The sequence below is a fragment of the Hydra vulgaris genome, chromosome 11 (genome assembly GCF_038396675.1).
Source record: "Hydra vulgaris chromosome 11, alternate assembly HydraT2T_AEP".
NCBI lineage: Eukaryota > Metazoa > Cnidaria > Hydrozoa > Anthoathecata > Hydridae > Hydra > Hydra vulgaris.
The window spans coordinates 17,733,416-17,756,737 of record NC_088930.1 but is presented as its reverse complement, the minus strand read 5'-3'; the positions used below and the strand labels follow the sequence as shown (position 1 = coordinate 17,756,737).

Below are 23,322 nucleotides of genomic sequence, written 5' to 3'. Positions count from 1 at the left end.
GTTTTTGACTTTAAAACCCCAGCATACTCTTAGTGTACCCTCAGTGTATATTGTGTGTATGCTTGCTTAAGTGTTTTTTGTTTGGTTGTTTTATTTACTGAATCAAATTTTTTTTATTGACTTTTTCTTTTGTTTAGCTTTTTTCATTTCATTTGTTCACTTCTGTTTTTTGCTTTTATTTAGCTGTATTTTTGTCTCATCAGTAATTAACTTGGCAGAGTTGGTTGGTTTGCGACCAGATTTAATCAAAGCATTTAAAATTTTATACTTTCATGAAAATCAACTTATTTATCCTGTTCGAAAACAACAAGATAGAGACTTTCAATATGGCTATAATCAAATAGTTTCAACGTGAGCTATTATTAAGTTTTTTATTAAGTCAGTTTATTTTTAAGCTTCAACAAGCGCTGATCTTGTTTTCCCTGTTTTTATTTCAATTTTTTTATTATTTAAATAATTTTTTTTTATTTATATAATTTCTCTTTAGTAAGATTTATAAGACTTTTGTTGTCTTTCATTGATATTAACAGTATTATACTTGTAAATGATATGTAGTATACAATTTGGTTGTGTTTTTTTTTTACCTTGTAGTACATTATTTTTAAATGTATTGTATTGACAATAAATTATAGTGAAGATATTTTTATGGGGAATTTATAAATGTTTATAAATAAATTATATATATATATATATATATATATATATATATATATATATATATATATATATATATATATATATATATATATATATATATATATATATATATATATATATATATATATATATATATATATATATATATATATAAGGTGAAAAAGTTGGTATTCATATTTTATTTTAGTACTAGTATATTAGTGATTAGTAACTTTACTAGTTGCAATGATGAATGATAATAAATTTTTATTTTGAATTTTTTACATAAATTACAGTTTAAAAAAGTTTAAACTTGATCTTGTTGTTATTTTAATTTTTATATAATTTGTATTAGTTCGATAATATTATTGTTTGATCTAGTTTTCTGATCTTGTTATTTGCCTCATCATATTCCAATCATATCATGCCTCAGATTTGTGGCATTTGACAAACTTGTTTATGCAAATGATTTTTTACTTAATGGTGTTTTTTTTCACTGGTTAATCAAGCTGCAGGCTTATGTACTAGATTCTAGACACTAGCAAAGTCAATGGTATCAGGTCTAACCAATCAGATAAAACCTGGTATCTAAGAAATATATAACATGGGTGTTCAAAAAAATAAAAAATTTTAAGTGCTAACACATTAGAGGCTAAATTTTAAACAAACAAAAAAATTACAAAAAAAATTTCCAGAAATATTGAGTTTATCTTGTCCTCAAGCTTTAAAATACTCAAAAAATGCCCCTAATAGTTCCTAACTAATGCGACTTTGAGTGCAAGGTAAATCTCAATTTTTTGTGAAAAATATTTTTTAGTCAGCTTGTCAGATTTATCTTTTAGATTGTTGCAGCTAAGTCAGATTTATCTTTTAGATTGTTGTTGGTTTTTTTATAAATGTTTATTGAATTTAAAAAAGGCTTTGCAAATAATCAACACAAAAACAAATTTAATGGTCATATACCAAAAGAATCAAATTTAAAGATAAACAAGTTAACAAAAAAGTGATTTAAACAAAGTGTACTTTTCTTTGTTTTGTTTGCTTATAGAACTTTTCTGGTCGTTGTAAACAAAGTGTACTTTTCTTTGCTTTGTTTGCTTATTAGAACTTTTCTAGTGGTTTTAAACAAAGTGTACTTTTCTTTGCTTTGTTTGCTTATTAGAACTTTTCTAGTGGTTTTAAACAAAGTGTACTTTTCTTTGCTTTGTTTGCTTATAGAACTTTTCTGGTGGTTTTAAATGAAAGGTACTTTTCTTTGCTTTGTTTGCTTATAGAACTTTTCTATTATTTTAAATTTTCTCACTTAATAAAAACCTTTTTATTTTTACATTTTAAAAAGTAGTTAAAAGAATTGAAATTGCAAATTAGTATTAATAAATAGATTTTTGAAGTAAAGATTTCAATTTTGTCTTATATAAGTAAGCACCATTTCAGAATAGTTAATAAAATATTGTTAAAATTATAATGGCAAGTTGAAGAGAAGTGTTACAAAAATGTTTAATAGAAGAGGTACACAAATGTTGAATAGAACAGGTAGACAAATGTTGAATAGAACAGTCACAAAAGGTTGAATAGAAGAGTCACAAAAATGTTGCATGGAAGAGTCACAGAAAACGATAGTTGTAAATACTAATAGAAGTACAACAATTAAAAAGTGAAAATGAAAAGTGAAATAAAAGTTTGAAAGAAAAAAAAAAGATTTTATTACTGAGAAATTCAAACCAACAATACCAGGTTAAAAAAAAATTTTTTCAGAGTTTTATTGAATTTTAATTATTTATGTCAATAAGATTGCAATTTGTTCAAAAAAATCCTAGAGAACTTTTTTACTCCTTTTTTTAGTTGATCAACTGCCATTTTGGTTGCTTTTAATTAGTCTTCGCTTCCTAAAACATAAAAAAATTTCTAATATTTACTGGTTTGGTAAAAAAAAACTGGAAATATGAGAGGTATTAAGCCACATTGTAAGTGTATTTTTAGAGAAAAAAAGGGCTTGGAACAAGCTTACACAAAAAGTAGTTGACAAGACAACAATTAACATAATTTACTATCAATCACTTGTTGCATTGCTACAGCAAATATTGTCAGAACAGAAGAGCATTACTCTCTCCTTCCTCATGTTATTAATTAAAATAACAAATGAGCACGATTCTTTCCCATTTATATTTATTTACTTAAATAATTTGTTCTTAACATTAATTGATAGATACACTCAAACTCATATAGGTCATCTAAGTGTAGATGTTGAATTATTATAAATTTTTTTGTTAAATTTAAAAAATTTTAGATGTTGAATTATTATAAATTTATTTGTGCTTATAATGCTTAATTAAATGCTATAATGCTATAATGCTTAATTAAATGCTATAATGCTATAATGCTTAATTAAAACGCTTTTTTTCTGCATTATTTTTTAAAAAATCTTTTTTAAATTAAAAGATTAAAATAAAAATTTTTATAAAATATTAAGATTTACCCCTTCAAATTACTTGGGTACTTTTTGGGACATTTTCTGGGTAATTTAATGTGTTTTTTTTTTGAAATTTTATTTATTTTTTTAAATATTTGACCCGAATTTGATTTAAAAATTTTTTATTTTTTTGAACACTTTATACAAAGTTATTACTGTTAATATCTTAAACATGTTAACATGTTAACCGTGTTAAAATAAATTATTTTTCAAAAGCAATAAGATTATACTAATAATTAAAACTTAATTGTTAAAAAACATTCAACGTGAGTAATAATTTCTAATATCAAAATTTTTTGTCTACCACAAATGCAAAAATTGTGTTCATAATAAATGGTCAAATTAAAATGAATAAATACATATATGCCTCATGAAATCTATAATTTATAGATTTCATGAGGCATATTTTATTCATTTTTTTCCATTATGGATTATAATGGAAAATAATATCCTAAAAAATTAAGGTTTAAAGATAAGTACTTAAGTAAGTACTTAAAGATAAGTTTTGTTTAGGTGTAGAAGCAGCTTTAAAAAATGTATTTGATGTTTCTTGATTATTTCAAAGTAGATAAAAATCCTCAGGAATTTTTCCAAGTGTTGTTTGATCTTATTGATTGTGGGCTAAATTTTAAAGTGTCTGTGCTGGGTCAGTGCTACTCAGAAGTTCCTGGTATTTTTTTCTATTAAAATTACTTAACAATTAAGCTAATATTAAACTAATCTTAAAATTTATTTATATTATTGTGTAGTTTTTATTTGTTTATTAAATCAATCAATCATATACATCAATCAATCATATATATCAATCAATCATATATGCCTCATGAAATCTATAATTTATAGATTTCATGAGGCATATTTTATTCATTTTTTTCCATTATAGATTATAATGGAAAATAATATCCTAAAAAATTAAGGTTTAAACTTAAAGATAAGTTTTGTTTAGGTGTAGAAGCAGCTTTAAAAAATGTATTTGATGTTTCTTGATTATTTCAAAGTTCTTTTACCAAGCTTATGAAAAATAAGAAAAATTAAATTAAATAAAAATAATATCAGTGTTTGAAAAAAAGAAAAGAAATTCTTATGAAATGATGCTTATTTAGAAAATCACTGTTCTATTTTTTATAGTCTAAATGTTAAGTTTTTTTATTTTAGTTTGTCTGCAGATGTGATTCTTTTTAATTCTTCATATAATATGGAATCATTTCTTGTTAATTTGAACAGTTTTTTAAAATTAATGCCTGATTATCGCCCCAAACTTCTACCAGAAAAAATCAAACCAAAGTGTGCTGTGCTCTATTTTCCTTTAAAATTATCTTTACTACCTGTGATATGCAAACCATCTAGTGGTGCTTTGCACATAACTTGGCCGCACAGGTGGTAAGAATGTTTTTAATGATAAATTTATCAATTTAATTTATCTCATTTTCTATTTTTTACCAGATCTAATTGTTGGTTATTTTAGTTGGTTTATTTACTTAGGGAACATGATAAAAATCCTCAGGAATTTTTCCAAGTGTTGTTTGATCTTATTGATTGTGGGCTAAACTTTAAAGTGTCTGTGCTGGGTCAGTGCTACTCAGAAGTTCCTGGTATTTTTTTCTATTAAAATTACTTAACAATTAAGCTAATATTAAACTAATCTTAAAATTTATTTATATTATTGTGTAGTTTTTATTTGTTTATTAAATCAATCAATCATATACATCAATCAATCATATATATCAATCAATCATATCTATCAATCAATCATATATTTTCTGATATTCATACAATGATGTTTGTTTTGTTTTATTGTGTTCACATTATTTCAAAATTGTTTTATGCTTCTCACCACAAACTTTTCTATTTTTAAAAATTTTCTTTTCACAACCAATTTGTTCACAAATAAAATTTATTTTACTTGAAAGCTTGCAACCTAAAAAATTTTTTTAATTTTTATTTAACAAATGAAAATTAAGTAATTCTAGTATAAAAGCATGTATCTTTTAAGACTTTTAAAGTTTGTGACATTAATTAGTAGACTGTAATCGATACAATTTTTATATGTTGGTACATGTAACAATTATGTTAAATATTAAATTATTAACTAAATCTAAGATTCAAAATTAAATTTATTATACAAACAATTCTATTTTTAACTTGTTTGGTTTAATACTAATAATTGGGGTTTAATACTAACTAATATTTTCTATTGTTCTTTATGTGAAAAATGTGAAAAATGGCTAGAGTGCGAACTGACACAAGTGCCAACTTGCATAAATGCAAATTGGCATAAGTAGGAAACAGTTGCAAAAACTGGCATAAGTGTGCCAAAAAGGATTTGCAAAGATTGGAATAAGCTAAAATCTTCATAAGCATTAAAGATTTGTGCTTATGTCAATTTTTTCAACATATTTTGCACATATGCCAATTTATGCAAAACCATGAATTGGCATACGTGCAAACTGACATAAGTGCGCCAAAAAAATTTGCAAAAACTGGCATAAGTGCACCAAAAATCTTTGCAAATTTTACAACTGCTTTGCCAGTTTGCACTTATGAAATTCACACTTTTCTGTTTTTTTATTTGCAAATAATATTTTTAATATAGCTAATATTTTACATAAATACCACCAGCTTGAATTAAAAACAATATTTTATAACAAGAGATTTACTTAAAAGATTATGTTAAAATAATAGTAAGAATAATGCATATGAAACTTTATCAAAATTTGTTTTGCTATGACTTCCTGATGACTTTTAAATGCAATGTATTTTTTCAAAAAAATGTTGAAAAACTGAAAATTCTGAGTAAAACTAAAAACTAATAATAGTTATGTTTTAACAATTTATCAACCTTACTTGCTCTTAATTATTACTCTCAACTACTCCTAATTATATAATAATTGAGGGAGTAGATAAAATGATAAAAATTCATAGATTGGGTTATTGTAATAGGTGGAGATTTATCATTCTAGTTAGCGCAGATTGGAAGGAATGGTCATTAGATTGGGGTGGGGTGGGGGAGCAGTTGGGTAGGGAAGAGGTTGTGATTATCTTTTTATATTTTTTAAGATTTAATTCCTATGCAGTCATTATTTATAAGCACACTTCTATATCCTGTTTACATTAGAGAACTAGAATACATATTTACTGCATAGTGTTTACTGTATTTTGTTATTTACTGTACTGTATTTTGTGAATTATTTTTCTGCTGTTTTTTTTCAAACAATAGTCATTACTAAAAACTTAAAAGCAGTACTCAAAGTGAGGAAGGATTGGGTGATATGTCAGCCTGTCACCTTTTTATAAAGTATAAACTATGTAGCAATAATTAAATGGTATTTTGAAAACACTAAAAACCATCCTGTTACATTTTTTTCTCTTTTCGATCACTGCTTTAAAGGTATCAAAAACACAAAATTTTATGTATTAAATAAAAATTGTTATTAAAAGCTTTTTGTTCCTATAATTATTTCATTTTTTCATTTTTTTTTTTAAATCAACATGTTTGACATTGTAACTCCTTCTAGATAATTTTTTTTTTAAATTGCAAAAATATTATAACCCTTGATCAAACTCTTTAACTTCAAAACACGAACCTTAACAAATAAGATCGCTGAGCAGAGTAACAAGTTGAGTGTGTTGCAATCAGGGATGTGGTGGGTTGGATTTAAAAACTTCTCACTTACAAAACTCTTTTTACTAGCGTTTTATCACTGTACCACTACCGCATTGTTAATGGTTTATATTAGCCATATACATTTGTCATATAAATTCAAACTATTTTTACAATGGCATCTCTTATGCAACAGTGAAAATATAAATGAATAAAAAAACAGTTAAAAAAAAGTTACTTGTTTAAGGCTTCAAACAATCATCAGATAATATTTTTCAAATTCTAAAATAATATTTCTTATCTTCTGGTGAGTCTATGCAACACAAAATTTTTAAAAGTGGTTGAAAATTGCAATAAGTTGCATTTATTCACTGATTTAGCGCAATACAAATAATAGCTGCTTTTATAACCCTCTTCTAGGATGAAATAGTATTAATCACTAGACAGTTATTTTACTGAAAAAAAAAAAATTGTTTATAACAAATATTTGCAATAGAAAATTTAAAATCAATTTTTTCGCTTACCAACAAAATCCTAATTTTGAAATAGCTGAAGTACTAAAAGAGTCAAATTCGCTCAATAATGTTTTTATCTAATTTTTTTAAATAGTTTGTATTCTTATGTTTTTAGGATCATGTTTTTTGCAAACATGCAACTTCTAATGAAATTTTATTTAAGAAAGTAAATGTGTTATTATCTTGTAGGGGGAGGGGGTTTCTACTGAAATCAGCTTGTATCTCAACAACAAAGAATATCGGTGAGCTAATAATTTTACAGAAAGTTCTAAGAAGAAAGTCAAACCCAGAATACATAATTACTAAATTCCAGTAAACTTGTCTTTGGCCATCACCCATTTGAATACTGTGTTTTGGCTGAAAGGTGCAGTATAAGATGCAGTATAAGGCTGTCTTCAAATTTAATTTGAATTTTTTCTTTCTTTTTTGCTGAAATAGATTTTTTCTTGTAAACACAATATAACTTTTTAAAAATCAGTGTTAAAAGTATTTAATAATCGCTTTAGGAATTTCAATAAAAAAAGTTTGTCATGTAAATTATAAAACTTTTAAATAAGAAGAGAGGCTTTTAGGTAAATTCACTCAATTTTAACTTGCCTACACAAATTCAAAGTTTAAATGCACTATATTCAAAACTTTAACTTTAAAAAACATTTCATTTATATTTCAATTGTTGAGAAAGTTTATTTATAAAGTAGTTATATTATTTTTAACGCAGTTTCATTATTTGTAAAGTAATTATATTATTTATAAAGTAGTTATATAATTTATAAAGCAGTTATATTATTTATAAAGTAGTATTTCATTACTTATAAAGTAGTTTTATTATTAAAAAGATACTATCAACAAACTTTCATGTCTATCAATACTCATTTGTTTTTAAGGTTAAATTAAATTTTTTTGCCTGCAAACTAAATTTTCTTTATTTCAAAAAGTAAACAATAGCTTTAATTCCTTAAACTTAAATCTTTGACAGTAATGCATCTTTATATTTCTTTATTTGGGTACAAATAAATAAATATAAAGATAAACATGGATATAAACAGTAAAAAAAACAAAAAACTGTTGTTTTTTTTACTGTTTATATCCATGTTTTCAAACTTGCATAATTTGATTATGATTCCATAGTTTCATTTTTAATAAGAACAGTTTTTTTACAACCTAATGCTTTTCCAGGCATTAGTTTGTTTTGCAAACTCGGGCTGATTATTTTTATTGTAATACTTCTACTAGTTTTACCCACCCACCTATGTTATACTACTACCTACCCACCTACCTTTACCGCAATTAAATTAGGAGTTTTACATCAGAGTTTTGTTTTTTCTAAGTAAGATGTCTTTACTACAGCTAAGAATCTTAACCTCTACCTTTATTAGAGTATATATAAAAAGTAAAATATAAAAAAACTATTATGTATATCTTGTATTTATATTCTAGATTGTTTTAAAGAAGCTTACATAAAATTATCCAATCATATTGCTAATTGGGGTTTTCAAAAATCTAAAGATAGTTATATGGAAATACTTAGAGAAACAGATGTTGTGATATCTACAGCAAACCATGAATTTTTTGGTGTTTCAATGTAAGCTAAATTTTGTTGTTGTTGTTGTTTTGTAATTTTGTTGTTCACTTGGTTATATATTTTTTTATTGTTTTACTCACTTATTTTTTATTTACCTGCTTAATTCTAATTTGTTATTCACCTGCTTGATTTTTTGTTGTTGTTCACTTGTATGATTTTTATTTGTTGTTTACTTGCTTTTTTGGTTCATTCTTTAAACTTAACTTCAAGTAATGTTAACTTTGAATAATGCTTTGATCCTGCAAAAAACATTTACTATTTTTCAAAACATAATACAAACTTTAAAACAAATAGACGGAAATAATATTTTGGAATGGATTTTAAATTTAAGTATAAGAAAAAAAAAATGATAAAAAATATTGGAGGATGATAATAGTTAAACTATTGAAAAAGCAGAAAGTTTTTTTATTTGTTGTTTTTATTTTATCTTTTGCTCCTAATTATTATTATTACTGTTATTATTTATAGCTGTTATTAACTGATTTGATAATTTGAAATCTTGCAATGACTAAAATTTTTTCCTAAATAATTCTAGTATTAATGTTGGATGCATTTATAGCCACTCATGTCTATAAATGCATCCAACATTTGCATTGATATGAATATTTTCAAAAATGTCATACATGATATAAGAAAATATATGCTGAAAATGAATTTGTTTTCTTACCTTGTCATTTTAATATTGTTCTGATACAAAATATATAATACATACATGTTATATATATATATATATGTGTGTGTGTGTGTGTGTGTGTGTGTGTGTGTGTGTGTGTGTGTGTGTGTGTGTGTGTGTGTGTATGTGTATATAACCCCTAACTGGTTGTCAGAAAGTTTTTCTGTATTTTGTTGACAAAAAGTAAAAATTAAAGTGCAAGACCGGAATTTTTTTTTTATTACTTGATAGACTGCCTGCCCCAACCAAACCCTCAGTCGATGTAGCAACACTCCCTTGCGAGTCAGGCTATAAGCTAGTCGATGTAGCAACACTCCATTGCGAGTCAGGCTATTTGTCAGTCGATGTAGCAGCACTTTGTTGCCAGTCAGGTTATAAGATAGTCGATGTAGCAACACTCCATGCATGATTTACAGTAAAAAAAACAAAAATAAAAACATTTTATTAAAAAAAAATAAAAATAAAAACATTTTATTAAAGAAATTAAAAATAAAAACATTGTTTATATTATTAAAAACATTCAGAATGTTTTAAAAACATTCAGAATGTTTTTAAAAAAATTCAGAATGTTTTTAAAAACCTTCTGGTCAATTAAATTTGCGTTTTTGTAGGGTTTTTTAAAAACGATTAATTTGTAATTAAATTAATGGTTTTAACTTTCTGACAACATGCAAATGTTGGACGAAAGTCAAAAGTAATTAAAAGTGACGTATTTGTTGGCATAAGAATCATTTTTTTCCTTCCGTACTCCCAAATGCAACAATCTATATATATATATATATATATATATATATATATATATATATATATATATATATATATATATATATATATATATATATATATATATATATATATATATATATATCATGAGTGGTTACTAAAAATCCGGACATACTTTCAAGGGTCATTACTTTTTTACAAAAATGAGGTCTTGAGTCCTTAATACAAGTGAGGGGGGTGATAAAAGGAGGGGGAGAGGGGAATTTTAGTCTAAATCTAATAAACAGGGAAAGGGGGTTTAAAAATAGGGAGGGGGGAAATAAATAGTTTGGGGGTTTTTAAGGTAGAGATTAAATAAAAATATCATTAAATTGAGTTTTTAGTTATTTATTTTGATTAAATTTGTCTTCAACCAGTCTGTTTCTTCAAATTTGACCAACTCGAAGACGAGTTAACCCAAAAAGTAAAAAGACTAGGTTAAGGTCAACTTTTTCTGACAAAGCTTTATTATGGAATGTAGTTGCTTCACGTTTTTGGCTTGCCAGTTACCCTAATACACTTTGCCTTTCAAAATAACCCAAAAGTCTTTGATTGGTAGAGCTTGCGGATTGTCATTTTTTTTGACAAAGTTGATGTTATGAGTCTTATAGTAGTTGGTCACAGTTTTGACATAATGTGATGAAGCTAGGTCCGGCCAAAATACATAATTACCATTGGCCTGATAAACATTGATAAACGGCACTAATCTTTTCTTAAGACAGTCCATTTCTTAAATGGCTTTATTGATTGCAAGATTGCTGGGGATGAAAAATGGCTTGGAAATACCTTTGTCAGATGCGGCCAGCCAGGTGAACAGCTTTGGTTCACACCTGCACTTTTTGCAAAATTTAATGCTCAGCTGAGTCTTGTCTCTGTCGCTAGAGTAGTAGGTGCTGTTTTTATTTATTTTTGAGTGCGACAGCGTGAAGTATGAAGTAAGAATCATTGTCAAGGATGACGATTTTCCTTGAGAATTGCAATAAAGACAATCAATGATGGTCTCAATTCGCTCAATCTGGCTCTCTTGTTGATCAGGTATACCCTGTTTTGATATCTGTGTACTTGGCAAGAGTTTTAATAATATGTGAATGACTGCATCCAAATTTTCAACTGGCTTACCTCATCGAAACTTGGTCACTGTGGTCAATTATGGTTCTCAGGTGCTTGATCACCTTGGGGGTCATGATTTTAACCACACAACCACTTCCTTGCACTCTTTTGTATCCAAAATCATTCTCAGGACGTTTGGTTATATCATAGATAGTGCTTGGAATTTGTTCAGCATTGAAATTATCTACTGTGAACTTTTTACCTTGGAATTTATTGTTCTAATAGAACTCGTAAATCCGTTTTCTTATCTCTTCATGCTTGGACATCATTATTATCTTAATTTTTATTAATTATCTAAAAACAAGTAAGTTAACTTATAGAGAATTAAATAAGCTTTAAAATGGATATAAGAATGAAAAATAAAAGTTTAGCTAATGACATTTTAAGTCAAGTCAGTTTAAGTTAATCCGGATTTTCAGTAACCACCCATTCTCTAATTTAACTTCTAATGAAATTGTTTCAGAAAACTTTTTTTTTTTAAAGGAAACTTAATAACTTCTGTTTATGATTACTTCATTTTGTATTTATTCAAATTTGCACCACAAAGTTACAAAATACACTACAGAAATCTTAAAAACTAAAATAAATAAAAATAGAAATCTGTCTTATTAAAAATTGACAGGGATAATGTTATAAAAAACAATGATACTAACTCTTGTTTCCATTTTAAAAAAAAAACTAATATTAAAAGTTTTAACCATTTTTTTTACCAAAATGCTTAATACCTGTAAACTTTAGATATTATACCTGTAAATTTTAGATAATATACCTGTAAACTTTAGATAATACCCTATAAACTTTAGATAATATAACTGTAAACTTTAGATATTATACCTGTAAATTTTAGATAATATACCTGTAAACTTTACATAATACCCTATAAACTTTAGATAATATACCTGTAAACTTTAGATAATATACCTGTAAATTTTAGATAATATACCTGTAAATTTTAGATAATATACCTGTGAATTTTAGATAAAATTCCTTTAAATTTTAGATAATGTACCTGTAAACTATTATATTTTGTTTATTATCTAAACTATTATATTTTGACATCCTATTTAATTTTTAGTTAAATTGAATAATTATGGAAAAATAATAGAATCAAACTGTAATTTTTTTCTTTAAAAAGAAATATTTTGCTTACTTAACTCACACATAGAAGAGTTAAAAAGAAATTTTTATTGAAATTTTCTCTGACTATTCTGAAAAAATGCCAGATATCTGGAAACATTTTTTATGAAAAAGATCGATATGAAAGTGGGTATGCAAATTATGTGGAAACAAAAATAAAATGTGGCATCACTTTGATTGACATAAAATAAAAAATCTGAAATTCTGAAGATAAAATTAGTTTCAAAAATCTCTTCAACAAAAATGGAACCCAAAATTTCATCTTTTTTTCAGGAGTCAATGGGAAATGATCTCTCCAAAATGGCAGCTCTGAATGGATTTAATTTTAATGGTTAACGAAAAGAATATTTATCCAGTAAGCAATTTATGCGGTCAGCAATTTATCTGGTCAGCAATGGCAGGAAAAAGTTATGATTTAAAAAAGCCACAGTCAAGTGATTTAGTTAAAAGAAAAAACCTATTCTGCAAGTGTCAAAAATGAACTAAAAGACTAACTAAGTTCATTGTTTTTGAGTGGGAAATATTTTTCCATTACACTAGATAAAAATATTTGCTTGAAGGACTAAGTAGATTTCTGAATATTAACGTTCACTAAAAAAGCAAATATTGAAATTTTGGACAAATAATTGCTTTCAAGAATTGACAAATTTCGTACAAAAACATTGATTGCACAAAAAAATTGATCACACAAAAACAAAATGATTGCTTTCAAGAATTTGGCAAATTTTGCACAAAAGTATTGGAATCTTGGTGATGGAAAGTAGTAAAATTTGCAAAGACAATAAAATTTTTTTTTTTTTTTGAGAAATGGATCTTACTTCTGCTACATCTTAAAAAGGATCTTACTTCTGCTACAGCATGGGGCTCTCATTGGCTGGTGAACTTTAATTCAGATAAAACTCAATTTTTTTCAGCCAGTTGTTATCGCAATAATTTAGATTTTCCTATATTTATGAACGGTGTTGTACTCGAAGAGTCACCTACTCTTCATCTTCTAGGATTAACTCTTACTTCCAATCTTTCTTGGAAACCATATATCAAATCAGTTGCAAAATTAGCATCTGCTAAGGTTGCATCTCTTTATCGAGCTCGTCACTTTCTTACTTCGGATTCTATTCTCTATCTCTATAAATCTCAAATCCGGCCTTGTATGGAATATTGTTGCCATATCTGGGGCAGATCTTCTAATGATGCCCTTTCTCTTTTAGACAAGGTGCAAAAACGTGTTGTAAACATAGTTGGACCTGCTCTTGCAGCCAACCTCCAACCATTATGACATCGTCGTAATGTTTCTTCTCTATCTCTTTTCTACAAATACTATAATGGGCACTGCTCTAAAGAGCTAGCATCTCTTGTAGCATCTATTAAAATTCATTTTCGTGTTACTTGTCATTCAATTAAGTGTCATCCGTTTTCTGTGACTGTTCCTAGGTGCTCCAAAAATGCTTATTGGTCTAGTTTTTTTCCTCGAACATCAGCTCTTTGGAATTCGCTTCCTTCATCTTGCTTTCCTGACTCATATAATTTGCAATCTTTGAAGTCGTCTGTCAATCGTTATCTTGCTCTACAATCTTCATCTTTTCTCTTTCAGTAACTTCCAACTTTAATTAGTGGCTGCTTGCAGCCTTGTTGGAAGCAAAGATGTTTGAAAAAAAAAAAAAAAATTCTCTTTTTTTTTCAAGAAAAGTTAAAACCAGTCATTCAACATTTAGCAAAGAAGCAGAATTCAAAAGATGAGTTTAAGTCTATTTAAAGTAAAATGAAATGTTTAAAGCATAAAGCAAATGAACCACAAATCTTAAACTATATGTTACAAAAATGAGTGATGACCTGCTTGTCACTTTGGGCTTCTTAAAACTTATTTTTTGTTATAAAATAAATAATAATTTGCTATTTTTGATTTTTTATTTGTAACAATTCATTTTCAAAGCAGGGGACTTAAAATGTATTATTTTTTAAATAGAATTTACTTTTTTTTAAATTAATTATTTTTTACCATATAACTGTAAATTTCTTAATTTTTACCATTTTACTTGTAAATTTAAAAGCTGGTAAAAACCCTACTTTAAATGTTGATTTAAGCAATAGATTACAAAAGAAATAAAATCTATTCAAATACGCAATTTTACCAAAAAATATGTTAAGACTAAAATGTTTTATAATATTTGAAGCTATTTTTAAGTAATATAAATACGTGATAGTTATGTTAATTCTGTCAATTAAACTTGGTATAAATAGCCATTTAAAAAATTTCTTCTAAGAAAGTGCACAAAATCTTTGCAAAGTTTGGAAAAACATTAATAATCTAATAAATATTTAAAAAAAGTCTTACACAAATTTTATTCTAACTTCTTGACAATATTATCTCTTATTATTAAAGTATTCTCTTTATATTTTTACTGTTATTATTATAATTGTTTTGGTAATTAATATTTAATATATTCAATAAATTATTAAATTTTTTTTTTCTTTCCTTTTTTAAACTATGATTTTTACATTTTTTTTACATGTTTTCACATTTTTTTATTTATTATTATTTTTTATTGTTTGTACTGCTTTTATTATATATAATTTTATTATTTAATTTTTTAAAGTGTACCTGTAAGTATGTTAAAATTTTAGCAATATACCTGGAACGACCACCTTTAGTTCAGTATTGTTGTGAATTAAATAATTTTTATCATTGTTTTGAATTTTGTTTTGAAAAGTCAGAGATTTTTATTATTAGGTTGGAAGCTGTTTCTATTGGTTGTTATCCATTGTGTCCAAATCGACTTGTTTATCCGGAATTTTTTCCTGGTATTGAATAGTTTTTATATACATTTACTATAGAGCATATATGAATTTACCCCTTTTTTTGCTGACCTAAATTCAAAGCGTTTTATATATATATATATATATATATATATGTATGTATATACATATATATACTATAGCATGAATAGATATATAAAGGGCATAAATAAAAAAAAAAAAAAAAAAAAGGAAAAAGTAAGAAAAAAAATAAAAATAAAAATAAAGAGAGTGAAAAGAAAAAAAAATAAATAAAAAATAATAAAATAAAAAATAAATGAAAAAGCAAATAAAATTACAAAATAAATACAAAAAATTAAAAACTAAATCAAACGGATAAACAGAGGGGAAAAAAAACGAAAAAAGGAAGCCGATAAAAAAACAAAGTTGAAAGTAAAAAACATTCAAAAATGGAAAGTATTTCAAAAGAATTAAAATAAAATATAAAAATTGCTTCGTTTTTGAAAAAAATAAAAAAAGAATAATTTTTTAATTTTATTTATTTTGAGGGACGATATGTGTTTGCTGATGCGATTTTTATTTTATTAAATATTAGTTTAATATACAATATTATATATTACTATATTCATACATACATACATAAAAAAATATATATATATATAGATATATTTATATAGATACATATATGTAATATTATATATATATATATATATATATATATATATATATATATATATATATATATATATATATATATATATATATATATATATATATATATATATATATATATATATAACCCCTAACTAAACCTAAATATTAGTTTAATATACAATATTATATATTACTACATTCATACATACATACATAAAAATATATATATATATATATATATACATATATATATATATATATATATACATATATATATATATATATATATATATATATATATATATATATATATATATATATATATGTATATATATATATATATATATATATATATATATATAACCCCTAACTGGTTGTCAGAAAGTTTTTCGATATTTTGTTGACAAAAAGTAAAAATTAAAATTCAAGGCCAGAACTTTTTTTTATTACTTGATAGACTGCCTGCCCCAACCAAACCCTCAGTCGATGTAGCAGCACTCCCTTGTGAGTCAGGCTATAAGATAGTCGATGTAGCAACACTCCGTTGTGAGTCAGGCTATTTGTCAGTCGATGTAGCAGCACTCTGCTGCGAGTCAGGCTATTTGTCAGTCGATGTAGCAGCACTTTGTTTCGAGTCAGGCTATAAGATAATCGATGTAGCAACACTCCGTGAATGATTTACAGTAAAAAAAAGAAGAAAAAAAGCATTTTATTAAAAAAAATAAAAGTAAAAACATTGTTTATATTTTTAAAAGCATTCAGAATGTTTTAAAAACATTCAGAATGTTTAAAAAACATTCTGGTCAATTAAATTTGCGTTTTTGCGATTTTTAAAAATTTATAATTAAATTATAAATTTTTAATTTATAATTAAATTAATGGTTTTAACTTTCTGACAAATCAAAAACTCCCCAATGCAACTATCTATTGAACTATATATGTTATCTTTATAATCTATATATATATATATATATATATATATATATATATATATATATATATATATATATATATATATATATATATATATGTATATATATATATATATATATATATATACACACACTATGTACAAAAAAATAATCGTACACTTAAAAAAAAATCATAATTTTAAAGATTGCATCAAAAAATGAGTTTTCCGTTAAAGTTTAAAAATTGTTTATTTAGATATCTTATTTGTGTATTGGTGAATTAATTGCTTTTTAAACCTATTGAATTTTACACAATTCATCTAATGGTGCATAAAATTGACTGCAAAAAAATTTATCGTACAGTTCAAAAAAGTGTCAAATTGATCAAATTTTATGGAAATTAGTATTGAGTGTGGCCTCCTTTGGCCTTGATGGCCACAGCTAGACAATTTGGCATTGAGTTGACCAAATTTTGGATCTCTTCTTTTGTTATATTATCCCATGCGCTCATTATAGCTTCTTTGAAGTTGTCTGTGCATCTAAATGCTCGGTTGTCAATTTTTGTCTAAAATTTACCACAAATTTTCTGTTGGATTTAAGTCTGGACTTTGAGATGGCTATTCAAAAAGTTAGATATTATTTGTGTCAAAGTATACCTTCGTTTTCAAGAGAATATATATATATATATATATATATATATATATATATATATATATATATATATATATATATATATATATATATATATATATATATATATATAGTTTTCAATAGAATATATATTTATATTTTTCTTCACTTCCAACAAGGCTGAAGGCAACCACTATTAGAGTTGGAAGTTACTGGAAAAGAAAAGATGAAGTTTAAAGACCAAGATAACGATTAACAGACAACTTGAAAGTTTGCAAATTATATGAATCAGGAAAACAGGATTAAGAAAGTGAATTCCGAAGGACTGACGTTCGAGGAAAAAAATTGATGAATAAGAATTTTTGGAGCACTTAGGAACAGTCACAATAAAAGAATGTGACTTAAATGATGATGATTAAATGATGAGTAACACGAGAATGAATTTTAGTAGATGGCGTAAGAGACACTAGCTCTTTAAAGCAGTGGCCATTATAGTATTTTTAGAAAAGAGAAAGAGAAGCAACATTACGGCAATGTGATAATGGTAGAAGGTTGGCTGCAAACATGTCCAACTATGTTTACAATGCATTTTTGTAACTTGTCTAAAAGAGAAAGAGCATCATTGGAAGGTCATAATATTCTAATGTATTAAATTAGTAGTATTATAATTAGTTACTGTAGTAACAGTTACTATGCAATTTATGTAATATATTATTTACCTATGATTATAATTAAATAATAAATTCAAAAGGCTGAAATGTTAAAAATAATTTAATAAATTGATCACACAAAAACAAAATGTCTAACAATTTTTATTATAGTATGTAATTAAATCAGTCAGCTAGAAAACACTAAAGTCATAAAAGTTCATATGCCAATCCATCGACAATATAATATTATGCAATATCACTAAAGTCCAGAAAAAAACATTTTGAAAATAAATTATCCTTAAAACTCTAGTAAAGACTAATGGAAAATATTGTCTAAACATATTATTTCAAACATAAGCTAAACTACAAAAATTGAACTACAAAAAAAACTACGAAAAAACTAACTACAGTTTATAAATACAGATAAATAAATGCTTTTGACTTATGAAGTATTATATGTATGCATATATACATGTATATATATTATATATATATATATATATATATATATATATATATATATATATATATATATATATATATATATATATATATATATATATATATACACACACACACTGTAGTATTATGTATATATACTATAGTATTTTATATATACATATATATATATATATATGTATATAACAATATATTAATATTAGTTATATATTGGTATTAGTTTTTAATAAATCATAAAAATAAATTCTATTTGTTTTTAGAGTGCTACCTTTATAATACAAAACAACAATTGTTTAAAAAGCTTAAACAGTTTTGCAAAAGACCAGAATTAGTAAGAAACCATCAAAGTAAGGTAAATCTATATAAAACACTTTTTCTATCCTAAAATCTTAAACAAAATTCTATATAAAATAAGAAATTTGGTTGATAGCATTGACTTTATATAAGTTATATAAACAACATTAATTGTATTAAAATGTTTTAAAACATCTAAATTAGTTACTTTAGAACTATACTTTAAACAATGTTACCAATTAGTTTACAGAAATTTATCATACACTCATAATTTAACATATGATTTTTTTCATGCTGGTAATAATTTTAAATGTTTTAAGAAGTAATTGAAGTACATAAATTTTGATCTACAATAAACTGTTGCCATTAGTTTAAACAAATTATAATAGTTGATGCAAACTCTGTTTATTGTGAAAAATTTTCAAACAATTTAGTAGTTAGCAACACTGGAAATAAAGGCCAATCAACAATTAATGCTTGTCTACTTTTAGAAAAAATGATGTTTTCATCTGTCAATATCAGTTCTGACTGATCAAATTTGGTTGGCGAAAACTGAAAGACAAACTTTATTATTATAAAAAGTTTAAATATTTTCCAAAACAGAAATCTAAAGTTATTAAGCTAGCAACTAAATGTTTTTGATTATTCGAATAAATATAGTTTTGAAACCATTACAATTTTGACTTTACAATATAAAAATATTGAAGAAGCAAAAATACTGAATGAAAAAAATACTTTATATTTTTGATTGGTGGAATAATCACAGTTTTAGGACATATAAGAATTTTTTTTTTAATTTTTGTTTGAAAATTAATTAAATGTCTATGAACTTTTATAAATAATAAATGAATTGAAATTTTTTAAATAAAATGAATTTAAAATAATATTTAGAAATGTTAACATTTCTTTTAATGTTCAAATTATAAATAACACATGCTTTTAATAGGTAGAAAAACATCGTTTGAAAACATGATAACATTTTAAGCAAAATAAATATTTAATTTTGCTTGATATGTTATAATGATCTCTAAAGTTTGAGATCATTAAAAATCAATACAAAGTTATAATTGTTATTAATAAATTAATAGTTATAATTAATGTTAATTAATAGTTTTGTTTTAAATATTAAAATTGAGCAATTAAAAAGTATAAAGTTATTAGTTATTAAGTGGAGGCCGGCAAAAATTAACTTTTTAATTTAATTAGAATTCAGTATCTATACCACCCACTAAGTAAAAAGTAAAAAATTATAAAAGGAAGTTTTAAACAAGTAAAATCAGCTAATAGATGAAAATACTTTGAAAATACAATGCTAATGATTGACTTGAAATTGAAAGTGTTGATGGAATATTGACTGTGCTAAAATGCAGAGTCAATATTCCATCAATATTCAAGAATTTCTTTTTCAAAATCAGATTTAAAAAAGCTACATGTCAGAATGGGGTGGTGGAAGAGGATATAGTTGATTACAGTTCTGCAATTACAGAGGGAACATGTTATCAGAAGTGTTTTGAGATAAATATGAAAAAAAGTTTTCATGGGCAATCAAATTGAAAAACTAAATGAATTGTTGAACGAGTTGTAGCAAGAAATGCTGCTAACAGACATTTTAGCGGGTATTCAAACCATGAATAGTAAAGACCTGGATTTGATCCAAAAAAAAATTTAACATTGCTTATTTAAAAAATGAATTACGGCTTTGTCTATATCCAAAAATAATTCAATTTAAAACTTGGTGCAATTTTTGGTCAGGCCTATAAAAACAAAATAATAATCAAAATTTTTTTACCATTTCAATTGACAGTTCTAACAATTTTTAAATTATGAAAAATAAGGCTATATTTGTGACTTATTTTTCATAATTTAAAAGTGACTTTCTTTAAAATTCAAATGTTGAATATGGAACATCATATGTCATAAAAAAGTCAAAAAATCGTGTTGGTGCGGATGGTCCATCTGTTAATAGAGGAAGCAAGTCAGGTGCTAAAATGTTGCTTAATGTTAAAATCCCATGGATTTGGTTGGTGTGCACATTGTGTCAAGTTATTTAAAGAAACGTTAAAAAAACTGCATCATTCAATGACGTTGATTGCATTATTTTAAGAATGCATTGTATTTACAAAAAATTCCAACAAAGTTTGAGGCAGTTGGGTTTTTGAGACAGTTATTTCTATTTTAGAAGATGATGACTATTTTAGAAAGATAATGGTATAACAGGTGTTAACCAACCCAAGAAAGGCTCCAGTATAGTTTGTTATATTTATGGTGGATTTATTGGCTTATATTCTTAATTTTTTTGCAAATATTAAGTAAATTGTAAATTTTATTTTTGGGTATATGGCGGATTGCACATAAAGGTCAGGCTTTAGAAATGATATTAGACAAGTACGACGTTAATTTAACTCATCTCAAAAATATTGTAGAAGATCATTCTTTTACTAATGCTGAACAAGCTAAGTTTAAAGTATACCATAAGAAGTGGGTTCATGTTAAAATGTCTCGTTACATTGCTTTGTTTATTGAATTTCTAGAACTGCCAAAGATGTTGTTAAAATTTTTTTTCAAAGTTATGGGATAGATGTGTTGGCATCATTAGGGTTTATTCAACAAGCTAAAAGCTAGTTGAATTAATCTTCAAAATACAAAAAATAACTCATTTATTTACAGTAAAATGTTTCCTTGCCAAAATGACTGAAAGGGATGGAAAGCTTTATTTCCAGGGTGTTGCACTTAATTATTTCCAGGATGTTATGCTTAATAACTTCAGGAATGCCAAATGTTAGTAAAAATCGAAACTTATTCTTATAGAATTGGTAACAAACTCAAGCATAGAATGTTTGGATATATGTGATACTATCCTTGATATTTATTATACAAAAATTTTAAATACAGAAGGCTAGCTTTAAAGTACTAAAAATGATACATTACTGGATGAAGGAGTAGAAAAAGTTTATGAATTTGCAAAAACATGTTGCAATATGCTGGTTTTGCTGAAAGTGTAAATGATGTTTTAGATTTTTGGCATAGCTTACTAAAAAACTACATTGTAAAATATTTAACACTACATAACACTGGTTATCACAGGTTATGGCAAAAAAATTTTAACTTAATGAAAATTATTATTACTTTGTCTCTCTAAACACCTTTTTTCTCTAATGAGTACAAAGGGAAAAAGAAAAACTCTCTGAAAAAGAAACATTTATAAAGTTTAATTCGTATAAGTTTTAAAGGAAAAGAATCCAATATAATTGACTTGATTCCTCTTATATGGGCAAGTGATGCATTGTGAACCTATTCATTATTTGATTTTGGACAAATCAAATAATGAATAGGGCAAAATATTTATAACCTTTTTTTTTGTTTTCGACAAAAAAAAAGTGGTAAATGTTTTGCTCTATTTAGAGTAAATAATTGTATAAGCCACTTTAGATATTGTTTCATCAATTCGGAGGTTATCAGGATTATTGATATATTTGAGAAGCAACACAAGATTAAGGATAGAACTTTGTGCTACTCGGGTTCATATTGGAAATTTTCAAGTTTGAGAAAAGGAAATAGTTATTGCAAATTTGGAATTTGTTTTGCAAGCAGATTTGACTTAGAGGTCTAAAAATGTATTAGCCTATTTTTTTAGAATGACAGGAAGAGTGTGGACATTGGATTCAAAAGATGAATAAAAAAAAGAAAGATTCTTAGCAAATAGTTCTGGTAAATTCTTAGCAAATAGTTCTGGTAAAGTAGAGACAATACTGCATTGATTTTTTGCAATTATAAAAAAAATGTTTGTTTTCCATAGAGTTGCTCTTGCGAAAAGTAGGAATAAAATATTCAAATTAGAAATTCACTTCAAGAAGAAAAAAGCTGTTGCATTGTATTTTTAGAAGAAAAAAGCCATTGCATTGTATATTTAGGCTTGACTTAAAATTATTGAGAAGTAAGGAAGTTGAATGATAAATAGAAAGGGCTAAGTCATTTTGATCAGAAACAACATTGAAAAAATTACAGAAAAAAAAAAGTGCATTGTTGTTTGGAAATACCAAAATTAAAGATGATTGGTTTAATTTATTATTATTGTTAAGAATCGAAGAATATTCAGAGAATTTAAACATGATTTTTAAAAAAATAGGGGAGTTGATACATATGTATCAACTCTCTAATTATATTGTTATGCATAGAAGTTTTATTTGAAACAAAGGATAATAGCCATTAACACTAAAATCCAAAGATGATACAGCCATTTTAAAATTGTCTCACAATGAGCAAAAAGGTTTGATGAATTTTGTAAAAAGTTAAGATTCAATGGATGGCTAAGGAAAATTCAAAGGAAGGTTACTTATAAAACTGCTAATATTTGTTAAGGATAGATTGAAATAAATTGATAGTAATGGTGGTTTTTTTTTAATAATATTTTTAGGTACTTTATTTTATTTTAACTTAATAGAGAATTTGACGCAATTATAAATAGTTTACAACACACTAAATAC

General features: G+C 25.2%; 2 protein-coding genes across 3 annotated transcripts in view; both read left to right on the top strand.

The window, feature by feature from the left end:
* The window catches only part of LOC136087480 (uncharacterized), a 203,070-nt gene that overhangs the window by 13,333 nt on the left and 166,415 nt on the right, over positions 1 to 23,322 (top strand). The gene's annotated exons all lie outside the window — the stretch shown is intronic.
* LOC100204849 (tRNA-queuosine alpha-mannosyltransferase) overlaps positions 1 to 23,322 on the top strand; it is a 33,122-nt gene that overhangs the window by 8,918 nt on the left and 882 nt on the right. For both annotated transcript variants that reach the window (XM_065810321.1, XM_065810320.1), the window contains 6 exons: positions 184 to 351; positions 4,262 to 4,486; positions 4,589 to 4,698; positions 8,660 to 8,804; positions 15,215 to 15,285; positions 18,805 to 18,896. In XM_065810321.1, the coding sequence (XP_065666393.1) occupies positions 184 to 351; positions 4,262 to 4,486; positions 4,589 to 4,698; positions 8,660 to 8,804; positions 15,215 to 15,285; positions 18,805 to 18,896 (811 nt within the window). The remainder of the gene's footprint in view (positions 1 to 183; positions 352 to 4,261; positions 4,487 to 4,588; positions 4,699 to 8,659; positions 8,805 to 15,214; positions 15,286 to 18,804; positions 18,897 to 23,322) is intronic.